We start from the raw sequence: 22,269 nt of genomic DNA, 5'->3' as shown, positions 1-22,269 counted from the left end.
ACATTAGCCCTTTTTTGAAGTCAAAGAGCCTAGCTGGACATTCCAAAGGAGATTCAGAGCCAGCGGAGGGAAGGGAATGCCACATTTCCTCAGTTTCACCACAAGTGACTGATGCCTTCTTCAAAGTAGCCATATTGTGGGGAATGAAAACAAAAATGACAAGTCTGGCAGCATATATGGAAGGAAAAATAGAGTTAATGCTTGTAGTCCAGCATGACACTTCTTCAGTGGTCCTGAAACATTAACTTTCCCAATGGAGTTGCTGCTAACCTGCTGAGTTTCTCCAGTTTCATTTCAGATACTCCAACATCCAGTGTTTGGCTTTTGAATAGAATAGTAATTTATTTCCATTTCTGTTTTTACAAAATAATTACAGTGAGAAGTGTTTAAGTCACCAACTCCACTACCTAAATGAATACCAGCAATTGTATATAAAAAAAAATTCAAGACCAAGTCCATCTCTGTTCAATTCTCGGCTCATGGGTCCCCAAGGTTGAGGAAAAGACAGGGATCACATTCTCCGCTGTCACAGAAAGCTGCCATGGAAGCTACCGAATCTTGGGCTGGACACCAAGCTGCCAAAGATATCACAGAAGCTGCCTCAAGGACCCCCTTTGTCACCAAAGCCACAGCTGAAGTAGACCACCACACCTGGAGAAGCTAAGTTCATTTTCATTAAATCAATAATTCTGTGCTTGAAGTGTCGGCCTCAAGCACTCATGCTCAAAGATATCTGGTGTTTGAATCACTTCAGCATTGTACTTACTTAAGTACAATAAGGGTACAAAGTCATTCATTAGATCACATCGCTATAATTTTCAATTTCATACAATTCTTACTTTGCAAGTAAGCAGTTTAAATCCAATAAATCAAAAAGGTTCAATCTCATCAGACAGCTGTGATTCTGCTGGCATTCAAAATTTTAGAAGTTTAAAAAGAAAAACAGACCAATGAGAATTACCAGCGTGAGTTCCAAGTTATTATATCTGTGGCATATTACCACAACACATGCTCCGAAAGTGAGATGAGGATCTGGGTGATGATTGATTAAGATAACCCCCTCTCCTCTCTATGAACTGCAATAAAACTGTTCTCTGCCAGTTAGAGTGGTCAGAGCAGAATGAATTTAGAGCAGTGTTCATAAGACTGCAGCTACTTAATGCTCACCACATGCTCATTCTGAAACAGGGTTTTCTCCCAAAGGGTTCCAGGGTGGCTTGTGTAGGAAATGATCTGATAGAGTGGTAGGTGTTCAACTGATATTTGAGTTGAGTCACATTGTTGAGTAAAGTAGGTTGTGTTTTATCCTTTGATTAACCAATACTACATTTGACCTGGCATTTTAATGACGTTTTATAGATTAAATATTTCTGCCAGAGAATTCCAGAAAACCAAAAAGATCTGAGATTCATCAGGAAGGTGCTATCTAGGTCACATTACTCACTCCTGTGTGTCTAAAAACAATGTATGTTTAGCCTGGTTAGGAGACATTTGTGAGTGTTTAATAAAAGGTGAACAAATCACTTTGAAAGAATCATATTCCAATCAAATTCTGGCTGTCATCTATTTGGTATTTTATACTGGGGACACCTTTTCTGCAGCTCGCCAACAGAGGGGCAACATAATGGTGAAAACATGAGATAGGTTAAATTGCAATTCACAGGCTATTCAACATTTGGCCCATCTGATTAAACTGGAAAGGCAAGGTTTGCTGGCAGAAACCCTTAAGTAGTGAGTGCTTAAAGACAGGTAGTGAAAGCATTCAAACAACTCCTTAACCAAAATCTAACTAACTCAGGTGTGATCAGGATTCATTGTTTCCAAAAGTAATTTTACTATTCGCAGCTTCCCAGCTATGATCATAGCTCTGGAGAGTTTTAAAATCTTTGGCGTATGGTTTCGGCAAATTAAGCGCAGTTCCTGTCGGACTCTCTCCATTTGATACTTTGCCTCAGCTTTTTCTACCCAGATTTCCACCTCACGGATAACCATTTCCTCACTGGATTTCTCCTGGATGAACAGTGACAAAAGCGATTCAATGAGGCAGCGGAATGTCTCAGAGTACTGGGATCCTACATCATCAAGTTCAATTGCTTGCTTGAAGCACTCAACTGCATTGTGCTCCTCCCCTTTGACCTGTAAACACTTCCCTCTCAGCAACTGGATCTCGGGCAGCGTATCTCCCATGTCAAGCTCCATGGCTTTGGCAAAGAAAACTAAAGCATTGTTTAGTGCATTCTCATCCACCAACTGGAGTTCCTGCACAGCGTCAACACCCATGTAGTAACAAACCTGCGAGCAATACAGAAATAGGTTATTAATCCAAAAGAAGCAATGAAATTGAACTTGGGTGGCAGTGCATTTCAAGACTAAACAAATTTACATATCTAGAAAAGTTCATAATCCACAAGAGCTCCAACCAGTTTGAGAGTCATCAGTTTAGTATACAACGAATATCTGTGGGGACGTTTTTAAAAAATGCATTCAAGGGATGAGAGCATCAATGGCTCGGCCAGCATTTATTGCCCATCCCAGAGTGCAGTTGAGTCAACCACATTGTTGAAGGTCTGGAGTAGGCCTCATAGATAAGGTTGGCAGTTTCCTTCCCTTAAGGACATTAGTGAACCAGATAAGTTTTTTTTTTCCCCCAATGATTCACAATATATTCACGGTCATCATTTAGATGGCATGGTGGTTCAGCAGTTAGCACTGCTGCCTCGTAACATCAGGGACCCGGGTTCGATTCCCAGCACAGGCAACTGTCTGTGTGGACTTTGCACGTTCTCCCTGTGTCCACTAGGTTTCGTCTGGGTGCTCCGTTTTCTCCCACGGTCCAAAGATGTGCAGGTTAGGTGAATTGGCCATGCTAAATTGCTGGAGAAAGTGAGGACTGCAGATGCTGGAGATCCGAGCTGAAAATGTGTTGCTGGAAAAGCGCAGCAGGTCAGGCAGCATCCAAGGAGCAGGAGATTCGATGTTTCGGGCATAAGCCCTTCTTCAGGAATGAGGAAAGTGTGTCACAGTGTTAGGTACATTCATTAGGGGTAAATATAGGGTAGGGGAATGGGTGTGAGTGGGTTACTCTTCAGAGGGTCGGTGTGGACTTGTTTCCATACTGTAGGGAATCTAATCTAGTTATTAGACTCGTAATTCTAGATTTGTATTGACTTCCACCATCTGCCATAGTATGATTTGAACCCAGGTCCCCAGAACATTACCTGGGTCTTTGGATTAACAGTGGAGAGTGTGCTGCTGGGAAAGTACAGCATGTCAGGCAGCATCCAACGAGCAGGACAATCAATGTTTCGGGCATAAGCCCTTCATCAGGAATGAGGCTTGTAGTCCAGGGCTAAGGGATAAATGGGGGAGTGAGGTTTGGGGTGAAAGGTAGCTGAGAACGTGATAGGTGGGTGAAGATGAGGGAGAGGTGATAGGTCAGAGGGGGAGTGATGATGGACAGGTCAGGTGGGTGGTGCCGAGTTGGAGGCTTGGAACTGGGATAATTTTGGATAGGGGAATGAGGAAACTGTTCAAGTCCCGTGTGGTTGCAGGGTCCCAAGGCAGAATATAAGCCCTTCCTCCTTCAGCGGTTGGGTGGTAATGGTTGGTGGAGGAGCCCAAGGCCGCAGGCATCTATTGCATGCTCACTGACTCCCACAGCTACCTAGACTACACTTCCTCCCACCCTACCACCTGCAAAAACGCCATGCCTTATTCCCAATTCCTCTACTTCTGCAGCATCTGTTCCCAGGATGACTGATTCCACCTCAGAAAGTCCCAGATGTCATTCTTCCATGATCGCAACTTCCCTTCCCATGTGGTTGACAATGCTCTCCAGCACATCTCCTCCACTTCATGCACCACCGCCTTTGAACCCCACCCTTCCCAATGCAACAAGGACAGAACCACCCCCCGGTCCTCAACTTCCACCCCACCAACCTCCACATAAATTGCAACATCCTCCGTCACTTCCGCCACCACCAAAAATATATTTCCCTCCCCACCCCTATCAGCGTTCCAGAGAGACCATTCCCTCCATGACTCCCTCGTCAGGTCCACATCCCCCACCAGCCCACACCCCACTCCTGGCACCTTTCCCTGCCACCGCAGGAAGTGCCAAACCTGCACATCCACCACTCCTCTCACCTCCATTCAAGGCCCCAAGGGATCCTTCCACATTCATCAGAAATTTACCTGTACCTCTACCATTGTCATCTACTGCATCCATTGCATCCAGTGTAGTCTCCCCTACAACAGGGAGACAAGGACGCCTTCTTTCGGATCATTTCAGGGAACATCTCTGAGACACCTGCATCCACCAACCCCACTGCCCTGTGGCTGAAAACTTCAACTCCCCCTCCCACTTTGTCAAGGACATGCAGGTCCTGGGCCTCCTCCACCGCCAAAATGTTACCACCTGACGCCTCGAGGAGGAATGCCTCATATTCCACCTTGGGACTTTGCAACCATGCAGGATTAATGTGGATTTTAACAGCTTCCTAATTTCCCCATCCCCCACAGTATCCCAATCCCAAACCTCCAACTCAGCACCACACTCCAGACCTGTCCATCACTCCCCTTGACCTTCACCCACCTGTCAGTTTCTCAACTACCTTCCCCCCCAACCCCACCCCTCTTTCATTTATCTCTCAGCCCCGGCCCACAAGCCTCATTCCTGATGAAGGGCTTATGACTGAAGTGTGATTCTCCTGCTCCTTGGATGCTGCCTGACCTGCTGTGTTTTCCCATCACCACATTCTCGACTCTGATCTGCAGTCCTCACTTTCTCGTCTCTGGAATAACAGCCGAGTGATAATACCACTAGGCCATTGTCTCCTGATCTACCATTTTATGATTGTGTAACTAGGGGATGCTTTTTATTAGGAGAAAGACTGTTAAAGGCTACACTACTTACTGTTAAAAAAAGTTAATCTGATTGCAACTGGGCAAGAAGCTAAAAATGCGGCTGCTACAAGTCACCTGATTGCGCAACTGCAAGTTCTACAAGGATCTCACAGAAACGTGCACAAACATGTAAAAACTCTTTTCTGGGAGTTAATAGTACTCATGATGACTCATTGCAACAATGTAAATTGTGCATTGACCGCAACTAAGACTTAGAACCACAATTTCTCCCTTCAACTCTATTTTGATTTAGTACCCTCCCTCCCTTCCTACTCTGTCCTTTTTTTGTTGTTATTAATTGTTACTTGTTTAGTGGGTAAATTGGGAGGTTAAGTGGTGGTTTAATTTAAAAAGTTCCTACCTCTGGGTGAAGAGGCCCAGGCTCAAGTCCCGAGGTGTGTAATAATACCTCTGAACACATCAATTAGAAAACATCTTTTACAAAAAAAAGTAGGAGAACAGAGTTGTCCCTGAAATGTGTCACTGCATAGGTCACTTGATAACAGTGGCCATTCTACCTTGTCAACTATGAATGACACAAAAAGGTAAGCTGTCTAGACAGAGAGTTTCTATCGAGACATACAGAGAGAGATAAAAAAGGGATTCTTTCCTAGAGTCAACTATCCTTTGCAAGAAAATACTAATTATCCAATTACAGAAGCCACCACAGCTACTGGATATGACTTCAAGTCTTAATTTCTTAAACAAAGAACTCAAACAATGGGCCTTAAGGATTTATCCCACAGACTGACTGGATATTCTACTTACAAGATTTTTTTGCTTGATGTGTACTTTGTTTTAATCCTGGTACCTATATTTGTTAACAATTCTATCCCTTCAGAACCCTCTGTAATAACTTGCAATAAACTAACCTTTAACTTGTTTAAACAAAAGCTTGACTGTTGGTCTGCTTTAATTTGAAACATTACAAATTAAAAAGGGGCTATGCTAGCCATATTAATCTACAGTTCACTGACCATGTGGTGCGCCAAACATTAAATAGACCAACAAATTTTGCTGCTAGTTGGCCGATGGCAATTTTCAAACACAATTTCTATCATTACTTCAAATTCATTCTCAAGACCACAGAGTCAAAAGCTGAATCTATCTCAATGTGGGCAAGGTCATAAACAGGACAAGATCAAGCTGAACACATTTTTATAGCCCATTGCATTTGCATTCCGTTGACTTCAAAACAATTGTCCTGATAGAATGGGTAACTGGATTAGCTCTACTGGAACATCTTGACTAGGGGATCGTTCTAGAGCACAAATCATTCACACTAGAGGGGAATTGTAATCAGGGCACCTTGCTCTTGTTGTATGCCCTTTTGTCATATCATGCGAGTGAATCAACTTGGCTCATGACTGGCATCAGTAATGCTGAAGACGTCTGCAGGAGGCCAAGATGAATATTTTGCATAGTACTCCAGATTGGTTGTAAATGCTTCAAGCTTCCTTTGCACTGATGTATTGCACTTCCTGTGATTGAGGTTGGTGGATTTGTGGAGCCTCCACCTCCAGTTATCTGTTTAAACACTAATGTCTAGTCACAGTCACTCTTGTGTACTCCTTACCAAACAAGGTTTGCTCTCCTGGTTTGAGGGAAATGCTGAGTTTATAGATTGCACTTGAATAAGTTTCTGTTACTGATGATGATGGCTCACAAAGCTTCATGGATGACCAGTTTTATGCTGTGAGATTGACTCTGAATTTATTGAACACACTATAGTGCTAATTAACATTGTGAAAGGTAGTGACTATGGACAAAATGATGCTCTCGCCACAGGGGGTTGTTACTCCTTTCAAAGCTTTCATGTACAGATGCATCTTCGATAGATAGATTAGTGGGGGAGGTTGTGGTCAGTTGTGTTTTTCCCTCTGGTCAGACTGTCCTGTTGGTGGGAGGCTTCAGTGATACTGAGATTCAGTGGAGGAGGAGTCCAGGAGTATAAACATTATGCTACCTCACTGACAGAAGATAAAACCTTGACAAAGCTCAATCACACAGTACTCACCTGTCCCATATCCAGGTATGTCTTTAAACAGGGGCACACAGACAATATTAAATCCAAATCTGCTTTTGCTTTGGTTAGTAGCTGCCTGTCTGGCACTCCACTGTGACCCATCTTGACCCGCTCAAGACCTTGAGTATATAGTTTCATATTAATCTGGGGTGGGGGAGGAATGGAAGAACATCAGATATAAAAATGGCAATTATATAACGTGTAAGAGTTTTATCCTTTCACATCTGTCATTGGATTGAAATCCTCTATACTCTAGCTTTTCAAATCTGTACTTTTCAAACCACTCTGGTATCATGTTCTACACCCACACCCCTGTCCCTGCTGATCAACACTGGCTTCAAGTTTCATAGTATCTTCAAATTAAACATTCTGATTTCAATCCCTATCTCCATTTTCTTCGGTTCCTTCGAGCATGGACCCCACTCCACACTTCTCAAACTTTTGTCCCAATTTCAGCTTACAGTCACAGAGGAATAAAGTACCAAAACAGGCCCTTTGCCCCAACTCCATACCAGCCAGGTTTCCGAAACTGAACTAATCCCATTTGCCTGCATTTGGACCATGTGCCTCTAAATCTTTCCTATTCACGTTTCTGTCCAAATGTCTTTTAAATATTGTAATTGTACTTGCCTCGACAACTTCCTCTGGCAGCTTGTTCCATAATACACTACCCTCTATGCGAACAGGTTGCCCTACAGGCCCCTTTTAAATCTTTCCCCTCTCACCTTAAACCTATGCCCTCTAGTTTTGCACTCCCTTACTCTGTGGAAAAGACCTTGGCTATTCACTCTATCCATGCCACCCATAATTTTATACACCTCTATAAGCTTCCTCAGTTCCAGGGAAAACAGTTCCAACCTATCCAGCCTCTCCTTATAATTCAAATCTTAGAGACTCGCTCACATCCTTATAAATCTTTTTTGCACCCTTTCCAGTTTAATAACATCCTTCCTATAGTATGGCAACCAGAATTGTGTATCTCCACCATTGGCATCAAAGCAGAAACAGAAATTGTTGGCAAAACTCAGCAAGTCTGGCAGCATCTGTGGGATAAAGCAAAGTTAATATTTCAAGTCCGGTAACTCGTCATCAGAACAGCAGAGTTTCTGTTTTTGTTCCAGAACTCCAGCATCCACGGTTCTTTGTTTTATTTTCATATTAATGCCTCCAGCCATCTATCCCTCCACCCACCCAAATCCTCCTGCCTGTCCAATTTGCTCTTAACTCTTAGGACATTTCTTAAAAGTTAACTTTCCTGCTAGTTTTCATTGGCTACAACTTTGCAAAATTGCAGTGGATATTTTCTTCCAGTAGGAAGGAACTGTATAAAAACAAATAGTGGTTAAATCTAGGCTAGACTGAAACTCCATGCTCTTTGTTGACTGTAAATATGTTATGAGTCTAGTCAGCTTCAAATAGGGGCTGATTTTTCCTTCTGTTTGATCATCATCACTAAAGTCACCTGAACCTTGTCTACAGTTTTGTTGAAAATGGTAGAATTGAGAAATAATATCCTTCCTAGATCTTAGAGGTGTACTTCGCCAGTCTTTGCTGACAACATGGTTAAGGCTAGAATTTCAAAGTTTAGAATCTCAGAATTTAGAGTTGGGGACCAAGTGTTGCATGACAAAGTTCACAGATGGCATTAAGATAAGTGGTAGAGCAAAGTGTGCAGAGGACACTGGAAGTCTGCAGAGGGATATAGACAGGTTAACTGAGTGGGCGAGGGCCTGTCAGATGGAATACAATTTTGGTAAATGTGAGGTCATCCACTTCACATGGTAGGAATAATAGCAAAATGGATATAAGTTAAATGGTGAAAAATTGCAGCATGCCACCATGCAGAGGGACCTGGATGTCCTCGTACATGAATCACAAAAAGTTGGCTTGCAGGTGCAGCAGGTGATTAAGAAGGCAAATGAAAAATTGTCATTCATTGCTCGAGGAATGGAGTTTAATAATAGGGAGGTTATGCTGCAGATGTGCAGGGTACTGGTGAGGTCACACGTGAAGTATAGTTCTGGTCTCCTTACTTGAGAAAGGATGTTCTGGCAAAGGATGGGAGAAGGTTCACTATGTTGACTCTGGAATTGAGAGGGTTGGTTGATGAGGACAGATTGAGTAGACTGGGACTGTACTCATTGGAATTTAGATGAATTGGGGGGAGTGTTCTTATAGAAATATATACAATTATGAAGGGAATAGATAGATAGAAATGGGGAGGTTGTTTCCATTGGCAGGTGGAACGAGAACTAGGGGGCATAGCCTCAAAATAACAGGGAGCAGATTTAGGACTGAGTTGAGGAGGAAATTCTTCACCCAAGGGGTTGTGAATCTGTAGAACTCCCTGCTTAGTGAGGTAGTTGAAGCTACCACGTTGAATGTTTTTAAGGAAAGGTAGATGAACGTTTGAACAGCAAAGGAATTAAGGGTAATGGTGAATGGGCGAGTAAGTGGAGCAGAGTCCACAAAAACATCAGCCATGATCTTGAATGGTGGAGCCAGCTTAAGGGGCAGTCTGCCTACTCCTTCTCCTGTTTTCTTATGTTCTTATGGTCTGCAAGGCATAAATCAACACCTCACCATTGACACCTCACAATGTGCTTCAGACTCTGCCTTCATTTGTGTTCAGTCAGAAGAGGAGAATACTTTTATGATTCTGGTTCCCCTTTCATGGCTCGGTGATAGGGTTAGGAGTAGGCAGCTGTTCAGCTGCACCTCTGTCAGACAGAAGAATACCCAGCCACATTATAGGAGCCCACCCACCAAGATACAAAACAGATTGTTTCCCACAGCTTAGGAATTTAATACACAGGAGTCCAGTCTCAGGAAAAATCAATGGTTTAGTACTGATTTCTTCATTTAGAGGGCTGTGAAGCTTTGGAATTTTCTAACCTGGACTGTTGCGAGTACTAAACCATTGAATATATTTAAGCTGAGATAGAGACACCTTTGGTCTTACAGGAAATCTGGTGATAAAGGGAAAAGGACAGGAAAGTTGAGTTAAGGTCAATGATCAGTCATGATCATATTGAATGGCAGAGCAAGCTAGAGGGGCTATATGGTCTAACTGCAGCTCCTTTTACTTTTGTTCACACCAGTGCACCCTCCTAGTCACATGTGCAAACACTATCGACAGCCACAATAAATGTCAAGAATAATATACCTTCGCCCTTGTGCTGTAAGCTTGCCAATTTGTTCCCGGGTCTGGAAGAATATTCAAGGCCATGTTACAAATACCAGTCGCCATGTCTTGTTTTCCAAGAAAATGAAAAACTTTCGCAAGCCGATTCAGAATGAATGGATCAGTTTTTGCCATTTCAATAGCCTGGAAAATGCACAAGGGGAAAGAATATTTAGTGCACACATTTCTGAAGCTCTTAGATAGATACTTTCCAAATGTCTTCAATCTGAAAAACCAACTAAAGTCAAATATCAAATTTCCAGAAACAGCAGAAGGAAAAAACAAAGATGACTTGCATTTATAGAGCACCTTTCATGATTTCTCAAAAATATTTGGAACCAATGAAGGCAAATCACTGATGCAATGTCGGAATCACAGCAGCCAACTTGCACATAGAACCCCCCCCCCCCACCCCCCCCAAACAGCAACATGCAAATGACAAGGTGATCTATTTCCATGATCCACATTAAAGGATAACATTGGTCAGGGCATCACTGCTCTTCTACAAAGTACTGATTCCTGTCCAATGCACAGTGGCCAGCTGGATCCTTGCTATGTTAGCTCATCAGCTCCGGACTCAGCATCTCACCCCCACTGCATCAGTACTGCACAGGAATACCAGACTGGCATTTTGTGCTCAAGGCCTTTAACTTGAACATATTATCTTCTGACTCAGCAGCTGACAGCTACTAACTGAGCCATAGCTGACACTTAGACTGAGGCAATTGTAAATAAAAAAAAAAGACTCCTTATGCAATTATGCAAAATTAGCTGTTAAGCCAATAAGTTGTAAAGCAAATATTCTATCATTCCTATTCATAGCACCAACACCTGATGAAGGAGTGGCGCTTTGAAAGCTAGTGCTTCTAATTAACCCTGTTGGACTATAACCTTGTGTTGTATGATTTTTAACTTTATACAACCCCAGTCCAATACCAGCATGTCCAAATCATTCTCTTTCACGAATCACTTGTACAGGTGTGGATGCCGGAAGCTGCACAGTGCTACCACTAGATGGCTTTTCATGAATTTGGAGACTGCAGTATTCTCTACATGTTTACTAATACAATGAGAAATACATTTGCTTCTTTCTGGAATTTCAGTTGGTAACAAGAAGAAAGAAGAAAGCCATGGAAGAAAAACATGATTATAAAAAGCTTAGATACTCTTAAAATTGTTCACGATTTGTCATGGCTATCCAGCATCCAGTACAAAATGAGCAGAGATTTCGACTAGCAATTATAAAATTGGAAAGGCCAAATCTCATTGTCTTTTGCATCTCCCCAACCCCCTACCATCCTCCTCACACTACAAGTTCCATTCTTTACTCACCAAATCCTTTCCTATCCCTAGCAATCTTTTCTTACTGAAACAGACTGTTCATAAGTTTGATGTTATATCTAACACCAAGATGAACTTCAACTGTAGGTCCTCTCCATTTCCAAAACTATTTACCTGTCTCTGTAACAGCATCAGACTCCCCAGCTTGTGCCTGAAATCCTCATCCACATCTTTAATATCTTGAAATGTTATTATTCCAATGTTCTCTTGGCCAATTTCCTATCTTCAAAGTAGTGCAGAACGGCATTAATGAATTGAGAAGGATTTAGATCTTATTGCAATTGAGCCAGTGAATGGCAGAAATGAGAAATGCGTCACGATGACTTTGCCAGGTAATTCATGAGGCAAGAACCAAATGGGGAATATGGAAATGTTCTTCTGTTTGCTTTGCACAGAAACTCAGGTGAGGGTAATTCCACCAGTTCCCAGCACATTTATAAACCCATATGATTCTCCTGGCTTGTGCTGCACACCAGAATGAAAGTACGTATTCCTTGACTTAATTTAATCAGAGTTATCTTCATCCCTTCAATAGAAAGGGGTGCAATATTTGCATTGCATGGTTCTTTACTGTAATCTGCACCTATCATTTGTCATAAGCTTCTTCTTCCAGTTTCATTTTAATCCATCTCGTCATCCAAGGATTTCTAGATATGTCAGACTTTCCTGTCACCATAACGACATGGCATATTAAGAATGTAACTAATCAGTCCCAGTCCTTCACTCTCTCCCGTAACTATTTTGAAAATTATTATTACATTTGCTTCCACCAACTTCCAGATAGAGCACTGCAGATTGTAACAATTTGCAACTAATTAAACAAGCAATTGGCCTTTTGCAAATTCTTTCTGATTTTTTAAAATATTAGCTTAAATATCAATTACTATCTTCAACTTCCATCACTACTGATACTAAATTGACTTTCATTGCCAGATTTATCCCTCATCCCTTCAATAGAAAGGGGTGCAATATTTGCATTGCATGGTTCTTTATTGCATTCTGCACCTATCATTTGTCATAAGCTTCTTCTTCCAGTTTCATTTTAATCCATCTTGTCATCCAAGCATTCCTAGGTTTGGAATCTCTTCCTTTCCCACGACCTGGATGTGTCTAGCTATATTCAAATGCTCTCCTTTTTGAAAGCCTCTTAACATTTTACTTCCTAGCTTTTGATTCCAAACTATCATAGACAGATTCTCATTACATCTGTTTTTAACAAACACATTGAATTTAAAAGATTGTCTTACTATTCCAAAATAGGAAAATTCCCAAGTATTTTCGTTCTATATTATAAGCCATAACATTCTGAGCCTTTAAGTTTAAGGTCATCAGTGTTGTTACTTGAGGGAGAAAAATATAAAATACAATGCGTTAAGTTTAATTGTATCAAAGTTTATTTATAATTGATGTTTTCTTTTAAGGAAGGTCCTTTGATGAGTAATATAATAAGAACATCATTTCCACAGCAGTTTAGCATAGAGAAACCGTCACCTGACTTCTCAGTTCACAAACCGAAAAGCAACTTAAAAACTGCCAACTCTTTTACGCAGGAGACAACAAACCTCCCAATATCTCTCCTCACAGCCACATCACATAATAATGTTATGGACATCACATCTGAGACAGTGATCATTTAATTCATCTGCCTGATTGAGTGTGTACCCCAAATAGATTCAGCTACAAACACATCTTTCTTTGTTCGGTATGTGAACAGAATACTTAGGGAAGGAGTTTGGTCTGCAATTTATAAGTTCTGCTCTCTTTTCTCTGTTTATTACCTCCCCACCTCAGACAATGGGTCAATAATTAACATTTCTTAGAACAATCTTTTGTTATTATTCCCATCTCTGGCTAAAATCAACTAACAAGTCCTCACCTGTCCATAACAGTCGAGTGGATCAGTCCCAGAGAATCCACAGTCATGAACTGCCATTGGAGTATCAGGGAAGATGTCCATCCGCTCCAGCATCATTCCCAAATAACACCAGGCAAGAGCTGGGAAAGAGAATTACGTCAGCATACAGCCAAGCAGTTGCTTATTGTCTCCTGCATGATCCAGATCATTAATATACAGCAGGAAAAGCAAGGGTCCCAATGCTGACCCTTGTGGAACTCCACTGCAAACATTCCTCCAACCCATAAAATATCCACGGACCATTACTGTCTGTTTCCTAACACTTAGCTAATATTGTCTCCATGTTATTACTGTCCCTTTTATACCATATCCGAGAACATTCCTCTCATATCTTGTGACGCATTGTAACAAATACTTTGTGATTATGATTAATGTTCTCAAGTCATCAAAAAAGGGTAGAGAGAATTTATTTCTGTCCATCAGAACTCTGCGACAAGGGGCATAACTTAAACATTGAAGCCAGTGAAATTAGGAAACACTTCTGCGCAGAAAAAAAGGCAGAAGTCTGGAATACTGTTATGTAAGTGGCAATAATCATTAGATTTATTGTTAACAACAAACAGTTTTAACATTAAAATCAAAGTTATTAAAGGAAATACAGCAAAGGCAGGTATCTGGAGTTAGAATACAGGCTAGCCATGTTCTCACCCAATGGCATAACATGCTCCAGGACAAAATAGGCTACTTCTGTTCATTTATTTCAAATGAGATTCATTATAAGTGCAAGTACATGACAGTCACATTACAAATCTATTTGCAGAGGATTATAAGTCAAACCATATTCAGTCCCTAGACTGTTTATTTGAAATAAACAACTTGGTAAGATATTTCCCAATCGCCTCAGCTTCTTAAGTTGCTCAGAACATCATTCTCTGATAACGTTCACCTCGTTCTGAACCCAGGTACAAACTGGAGGAGTAGGAGAGTCAGGAAGTTTGGAGGATAAAGAAGACCTAAAAGTGGCAATGTGAGGCCAGAGTGACTTTAATTCCCAGACTTCATTGCACATTCCTTCCAAAACTGTGACAATTCGCAGACGGATGGAAGTGGAAAATTGCTGGGCAGTAGGAGGACACAACCAATAAACAAAGGAAAAGCTCTTGGCATTCAGGTTCAAATTAGTGAAGGGAATTTCTGTTGAAAAAAGGACTGCGAACCAGTAAATCATTGGGCAATTTAAACTACCTGTCTGCCTCATTTCTGCTCAGAACATACATGTATTGGCTCTTTTGTTTGTACATTATAAACATTGATTCATTGGCAAAGGTTTAGACAAACGTATTATTATCATTGCTATGCAACTTTCAATCTTAAAGGGGGGGGGTTCACCATTTCTTATACTACCTTTATATTGAGCACTGTCAGACTTCAGAACCTCCCGTAGTAATACTAATGACCTATTGAGAAACAGTAGTCGCTTAGAAGCGAAGGGATCCTTGTTCATTAACATTCCATCCAGTCTATGGGAGGAAACGAAAAGAAAGAGAAAGCATTAGCTCTTTCACTCTCAGATTAGACAAACATCATCTGGTAAGAAAATTAGCCAAGACTCCACCAGGAACAGGCAACACAGGGAATGGAGCATTTCTAGGGCAGAGAGAAAAGTAGTACGCAATGTCATAATATCATTAGTGGGGCCATGTGATAACAGACAGAATTGTCCACTATTTCGTCTGATACATCAAACCTCATCCCAGTATTTGTCTTAATCCCAAAAATGATAACTGTTAGAAGCAGGATCATATAAATGTGACCCAGTCAGCCTAATTCATAACTACAGGCAGTCCCCAGGTTATAAATATTTTCTGTTCACAAGGATATTTGTAAGTTATAACATAAAACTTATAGTATAACATAAAATAGCCACTCATATGTAAGAGCTAACTTTCACATTAGTATTAATACACCATCGTGTGGGATCTCGTTCATAAATGAGTATTCGTAAGTTGGGCGTTCATAAGTTGGGGACCATCTGCAATCTTTACAGTGTTAAAGTACATTCCCATTAGTACTGGCACTTGTGCAGCTTGAATGTTACTTGACACTTGTCACCCTAAGCCTGAATGTTGTCAGGTCTTGCTGCATATGAACCCAGACTGTTTCAGTAGGAAACTCATCGTGAACGTGTGCAATCATCAGCGAACATTCACACTTCTCACCTTACAATGGGAGAAGGTCATTAGAAAGCAGCTGAAGATGGTTTGGGCTAGGACATTGCCCTAAAAGGAGTTTGTGGTGTAGTGGCAGTGTCACTACTTCTAAGCAAGGAGGCTTGGGTTCAAGTCTTATCTGCTCCAGAGTTGTGTAATAATATCTCTGAATGGGTTGATTCAGGTGGGGAAAAAAAACCCTGATGAGTGAAAGAGTTCTTATGGTACTGTGGTAGTCAAAAAGGAAAAGGAAGCATATGTAACATTTAGGAGACTGAAACCAAACAAGGCTTTTGAGAAGTACAAAGGAAACAGAAAAGAACTTAAACAAGATATTAGGCGGTCTAAAAAAAGGTCATGAAATATCCTTGGCAAGTTGAATTAAGAAGAATCCGAAAGCATTTTATACACAAATGAGGAACAAGAGGCTAACATGAGAAAGGGTAGGTCCACTCAAGGACAAAGAATGAAATTAATGCATGAAGCCAGGGGAAGTGGGTAAGGTCCTTAATGAGTACTTTATATTGGTATTCACCAAGGTGAAGATATCAGTGATGGTAAGATTAGAGAGAGGAGTGTGTTGAGGGTGTTTGGATGTCTAGAAAACATTAAGATAGATATGTCCCCAAGGCCTCATGGGATCTATCCAGGATACTGAGGGGAGCAAGGGAGAAGATTGCTGGGACCTTGACACTGATCATTGTATCCTCTTTAGCCATAGGCGAGGTCCCAGAGACTGGAGAATAGCCAACGTTGTTCTTTTGTTGAAGAAGGGCAACAGGGAGAATCCAAAAATATTATAGGGCAGTGAGTCTTATATCAGTGGTAGGCAAGTTATTGGAGAAGATTCATAAGTTCAGGATTTACTCACATTTGGAGAAGAATTGACTTATTAAGGTTAGTCAGCATGGCTTTGCGCAGGGGAGATCTTGTTTCACAAAATTGATTGAGTTTTTTTGAGGAAGTGACGAAGGTGATTGATGAAGGTAGGGCAGTGGATGTTGTCTACTTTACTAAAGCATTTGACAAGATCCCTCATGGTAGGCTGGTCCAGAAGTTTAAGTCGCAAAGAATCCATGGTGAGTTGGCAAGTTTGACTCAAAATTGACTTGGCCATTGAAGAGAGAAAGTAGTTGTGGAGGGATGTTTTTCTGACTGGAGGTCTGTAATCAATGGTGTCACACAAGGATAATTTCTGGTACTTCTATTGTGGATGTCTGCAGTATTACTAATCAGACCAACTTGAAAGTTTGTGGAGTTTTGGTCAGTGAGGAAGATTATCAGGGAAAACAACAGAATACAGATCAGTTGGAATGTTGGATGCAGAAATGGCAAGCATGAAGTGATGCATTTTGAGAGGCCAAATGTAAGAGGAAAGTCTATAGTAAATGGCAAGACCATTAGGAGGGACAGAGGGACCTTTGGGTCCAAGTCCATATTTCCCTGAAAGCGGCAGCACAAGTGGATAAGGTGGTAAAGAAGGTGAATGGCATGCTTGTCTCCATCGTTCGAGGCGGTGGGTATAAAAGTTATAATGCGGCTGTATAAGACTTTAGTGAAGCCACACTTGAAGTATTTGCATGCAGTTCTGACCGACACACTATCAGAAGGATGTGGGGACTTCGGAAGAGGGTGCAAAAGAGGTTGACCAGGATGTTGCCTGGATTGGAGTGTATTAGCTATAAGGAGAGGCTGGACAAACTTGGATTGTTTTTGCTAGAGCTGGTACAAGTGTAAAATTGAGAGGCATGGATAGGGAGGACAGTCAGAGCCTTTTTCGCAAGGCAGAAATGTCAAATACTAGGGGGCAAAGGTTTAAAGTGAGAGCGGAAAAACATCAAGGAAATGTATGAGGAAAGTTTTTAAAAGCAAAACATAAAATTGGTAGGTGCCTGGAAGACAGTGCCGGAGGGGGTGCTAGAAGCAAAGTTTAAGAGGCATTTATATATACACTTGAACAGGCAGAGGATAGAGTGATGTGGACCATGTGTAGGAAGATGGAATTCGTTTAGAATGGCATCATGGTTGGCATAGACCTAGTGGACCGAAGGGTCTCTTCCTGTGGTGTACCGTTCTATGTTCTAAGTACTTATGCTGAACCTTTACAGTAATTTTAGAAACATGAACATGAAATCAAATATCAAAAATCACACAAGATGAATGTAAGCTTCTGTTTCTTTAAATAAGTGTATCAATGTTGCCTACGGAGGAACTCAAAATTTTTAAACTGAAGAGCCAGCAACAGCAAATCATGAGGGGCATGGATAGGGTTTTCCCCAGGGTGGGGGACTCCAAATCTAGAGAGGGCATTGGGTTAAGGGGAGAGCGGAAAGTTTCAAACGGGACCGAAAGAGCAACTTTTTCACACAGAGTGTGGTATGTGTATGGAATGAGCTGCCAGAGGAAGTGGTGGAGGCTGGTACAATTGCAACATTTAAAGGACATTTGGATGGGTATATGAATAGGAAGGGTTTGGAGGGATATGGGCCGGGTGCTGGCAAGTGGGACTAGGTTGGGTTGGTATATCTGTTCTGCATTGATAAGTTGGACCGAAGGGTCTGTTTCCGTGCTGTACACCTCTATGACTCTATGACTTCATAACTGGTCATTTTGAACAATCCAACATGCCAGTTACTGCCATGTGCTCATACAACTCACAATAATGTTGTGAAAGAAAGCAGCCATTACTTGCGTGTCAAACCTTCTTTACTGTAAAGAAATAGAATTTGGATGCTCAAGCAGGAAGAGAGAACTAACACAGTGGCTGAAAGTTTCCTGAACAGATGAAAATGATGAAGGTTTTTCAAGGAGAGGCACAGAGATTGAATAATAGAATCATATAATACAGAAAAGACCCTTCGGTCCATCAAGTCTGCACTGAAAAATAACATTCTGTAAATCTACATTAGTCCCACTTCCTGGTACGTCATCCAGAGCCTTGTTATGACATTTCAAGTGCTCATCCAAGTACTTTTTAAAGGTTGGGAGATTTCCCGCCTCAACTAGCATTCCAAGTAGTGCATTCCAAATTCCTACCAATTTGTGGGTGAAAAAAAATCCTCAAATCTCCTCTAAATCTGCTGCTTTCACTTTAAAACTATGCCCCCTTGATTAACCCTTTAATTAAGAGGAACAGCTGCTTCCTGCCTAACCTGCCCATGGCCCTCAGTTGTATACACCTCAATTAAGTCACCTCTCAGCCTTCTCTGCTCTAAAGAAAACAATCCAAGCTTATTCCAGCCTCTCTTCATGGCTAAACCACTCCATCCCAGGCAACAGCCTTGCACATCCTCTCTGCACCCCTTCCAATGTAATCACATCCTTCCTACTGCTGGCTTTTCCTCATCTATCTGGTATGTCAGCCAGTCCAGTAAAATATATGCAGTAACAGATCACTTCTTATATTACACTTACAGTGCAGAACTGAGCTATGCTGCCCAATAAGGCAATGTCAATGTTTTCCTCCATTTCTATGTACTCCCACATCTCACTAGATCATTTTATTCCTTTCTCCTTCATGTATTTATTTCAGTTAATATTTGCCAATGACACTGGGTTTATCTAGCAGAATTCGTTTTATCTTGACACAAAGGACTCACTGATCTCTGAATCACAATAGATGATATTTGGCAAGTGAATGCAATTTTATGTAAGGATTAGCTGCAAAGTGACAAATTGTCTTACCTAATATACATGATGGCCATTGTGAAATACCAACTCCTTTTTTCTTCTGATGTTATCTGCAATAAAAAAAAATAGAAACTTAAGCACAGAAGGATGCCATTCAACCCATTGTAAATATGTTGGAATATTGGCTTTCAAATTGGAAGCTCAGTCAAAGTGGATTCTCATTCTTAAATATATGTATAATATAGTTTAACCTTACAATGTTTATTATGCTGACAGCGTAACTTGAAGATCCTTCTCTTGGTTCTCTGGGGCTAGTTACACAATTGGCCATTAACAGCCAAAGTCGCCATACACTTAACAAGTTAAAATCACATAACACCAGGTTATAGTCCAACAGATTTATTTCCTGTCCAACAAGCTTTCAGAGCCCAAAGAGAGGAAATGCTGGAAAATCTCAGCAGGTCTGGCAGCATCTGTAAGGAGAGAAAAGAGCTGATGTTTCGAGTCTAACTGACCCTTCATCAGGTAGCTGGTGGGATAGGATCATAGGACACAGAATTTATAGTTCCATGCTGTTGGCATCACTCTGCACAGCAAACTAGCCATCCACCCAACTGAGCTGAAAATGTGTTGCTGGAAAAGTGCAGCAGGTCAGGCAGCATCCGAGGAACAGGAAATTCGACGTTTCGGACATAAGCCCTTCATCAGGAAAGAGTTCCTGATGAAGGGCTTATGCCCGAAATGTCGAATTTCCTGTTCCTCGGATGCTGCCTGACCTGCTGCACTTTTCCAGCAACACATTTTCAGCTCTGATCTCCAGCATCTGCAGACTTCACTTTCTCCATCCACCCAACTGAGCTAACTGATCATAAATACAGCAGCAATGACAGAAACTTGGGATCAAGTAATCATTCATTGTCTTGTCAGAGACTAATTTCCTCAAAACTATGTGGCACAGAAAAAGCTCATTCAGTCATGCCTTGTTGAAATAATTTTAAATAATCCCACTTCCCTGTTCTTTCCATGTGGACCTGCATTTTTTTCCAATTCAAATAAATATCCAATTCCCTTCTGAAAGTTTCCACTTCATCATCAGGTCTGAAGAACCATCTTCCCTTTTATATGGGCAATTACTTTTTAAATTATTATTATTGACTATCTTACACCAAATTGAAGTAATGAAAGGTTTGCTGCAACACTAATATTAGAGGAAGGAGCAAGTTTACACCTCTATATTTGATCTCACATCTTAAAGATACTTCAGCCCAGGCTAGAAGGTGGGAAAGAGGATTATTTCTGAAACGTTGGATGAGGGAGAATCGTTGTAGAAAGGCAAGGATAGCAGCTCAAAACATCACCACCTGCAAGTTTCCCTCCAGAACCCTGAACTTGAAACTAAATCTGGGTCAAATTCTTGGAGTTCAGTCCCTGAGCAGTACCAAACCCTTCCCACTGATTGCAGTGAAAAAGGGTGGCTCAGCAGCAATTTCTCGAGAGCAATTAGGGATAAACTTCTTTTTAAATTTGTGGTCTCACAGACTAGTGGAATAAGAGAAAATAAATTGTCATCAATGAAGGCACCAGCTGCAAAAAGCCCATGAGAGGACCACATCTCCCTCTGCCTCACCATGTTCTTGCCATAACGCAAGGCTTTATCATAGAGTTTGATGGCTGTGCTCAGTTTCGTAGCGTGTTCCTCCTCGCTCTGCAGTCCCACATCGAAGGCGCTGGCATAGGCCTGTTCAGCCAGGCACCTGGCCGCACGGAGCGGGCTCAGGGACTCGGCCTCGCCCCCCTCTTCCCCAGCCATCAGCTGGGAGAGCCGCTCCAGGCACTCGGCCGCCTGCCCTTCCTTCTGCAGCCGGTCGTACACATAGCCCAGGTTGGCCCAGGCATTGAGGTTGCCCGGCTCCTCCTGGCAGACGCTGGAAAAGATCTCCTCGGCCGCCGGGTACTCCTCCAGGTAGAAGGCGAAGACCCCCAGCAGGTTCCGCACAGCGAAGCGCTGAGCGCCATCATCCGCCTCCAGCTGCAAGCTCTCCCGCTTCAGCTTCGCATCTCTCCGCCGCAGCCTCTCGGGTTGGAGAGGCTCGAAGTTTAAATTCAGTTCCAAGTGGAAGTGCCCGGGGATGTAATCCATCTCCTGAATGATCTCCTCGATGTCGCGTTCTGTGTCTTCCCCCATCCTTTACTGAAGAGGAAACTCTTTCTATTTACGCATGTGGTCCAAATATGAAGGTTCATCTTCCGTGTGTCTCCTGGACTCTCCAGTGTGGGAGGGACTTGACATGGGTGTGCACTGACAGCCTAACTCTTCCTACTTTATTCGGTGGCACACTTCATTGTAAGTTAAAGAGAGTTCATTACTGCAGGTTTATTTAAGTGGAGACAATTTATGACAAAGATGAGAAAGATTTTCACATCTTGTGGGGTCAGTAATCCCCGTAATTCTCTAACCCAGACAATTAGAGGTTGGTCGTATTCAAAGTTAAAAATCACACAACACCAGGTTATAGTCCAACAGGTTTAACTGGAAGCACTAGCTTTCAGAGCGCCACTCCTTCATTAGGTGATTGTGGAGGGCACAATTGTAAGGCACAGGATTTATAGCAAAAATTTACAGTGTGATGTAACTGAAATTATACATTGAAAAATACCTTGATTGTCTGTTGAGTCTTTCATCTGTTCGAATACCATGATAGTTTCACTTCTTTCATGTGTAATTCAGAAAACCTTTTTTAAAAATTGCATTGTCAGGTCCAATTGTTACAGCTAACCTGACAATGCATTTTTTTTTAAAAAAGGTTTTCTAATTTACACATGAAAGAAGTGAAACTATCATGGTATTCAAACAGATGAAAGACTCAACAAACAATCAAGTTACTTTTCAATGTATAACTTCAGTTACATCACACTGTAAATTTTTGCTATAAATCCTGTGCCTTACAATTGTGCCCTCCACAATCACCTGATGAAGGAGCAGTGCTCTGAAAGCTAGTGCTTCCAAATAAACCTGTTGGACTATAACCTGGTGTTGTGTGATTTTTAACTTAGTACATCCCAGTCCAACACTGGCATCTCCAAATCATGGGTCATATTCAAGGCTGAGTTAGATTTT

At 41.7% G+C, this 22,269-nt stretch overlaps 1 protein-coding gene across 1 annotated transcript; it reads right to left on the bottom strand.

Annotated features, from left to right (window-relative positions):
• Window positions 1-316: 316 nt before the first annotated feature.
• Window positions 317-21,414, bottom strand: ttc22 (tetratricopeptide repeat domain 22). The gene is made up of 7 exons (XM_060829887.1): window positions 20,779-21,414; window positions 19,206-19,261; window positions 14,716-14,831; window positions 13,333-13,451; window positions 10,098-10,259; window positions 6,923-7,075; window positions 317-2,292 (listed from the first exon to the last, which is right to left on the bottom strand). Exons 1-7 carry the CDS (start codon window positions 21,334-21,336, stop codon window positions 1,795-1,797), a joined length of 1,662 nt encoding a protein of 553 aa, XP_060685870.1. The 5' UTR covers window positions 21,337-21,414; the 3' UTR covers window positions 317-1,794.
• Between the last annotated feature and the right edge of the window lie 855 nt (window positions 21,415-22,269).

Source organism: Hemiscyllium ocellatum, chromosome 9 (assembly GCF_020745735.1).
Source record: "Hemiscyllium ocellatum isolate sHemOce1 chromosome 9, sHemOce1.pat.X.cur, whole genome shotgun sequence".
In the NCBI taxonomy this organism is placed as follows: Eukaryota; Metazoa; Chordata; class Chondrichthyes; order Orectolobiformes; family Hemiscylliidae; genus Hemiscyllium; species Hemiscyllium ocellatum.
This window is presented reverse-complemented; position numbering and strand designations above follow the sequence as displayed.

Coding starts and splice junctions, on each gene's coding strand:
- ttc22 (XM_060829887.1), bottom strand. CDS start 21,336: ATGGGGGAAGACACAGAACGCGACATCGAGGAGATCATTCAGGAGATG. Junction 14,832..19,205: donor ATGGCCATCATGTATATTAG/GTAAGACAATTT, acceptor TTCCTCCCATAG/ACTGGATGGAATGTTAATGA. Junction 13,452..14,715: donor TGACAGTGCTCAATATAAAG/GTAGTATAAGAA, acceptor TCTCTTTCCCAG/CTCTTGCCTGGTGTTATTTG.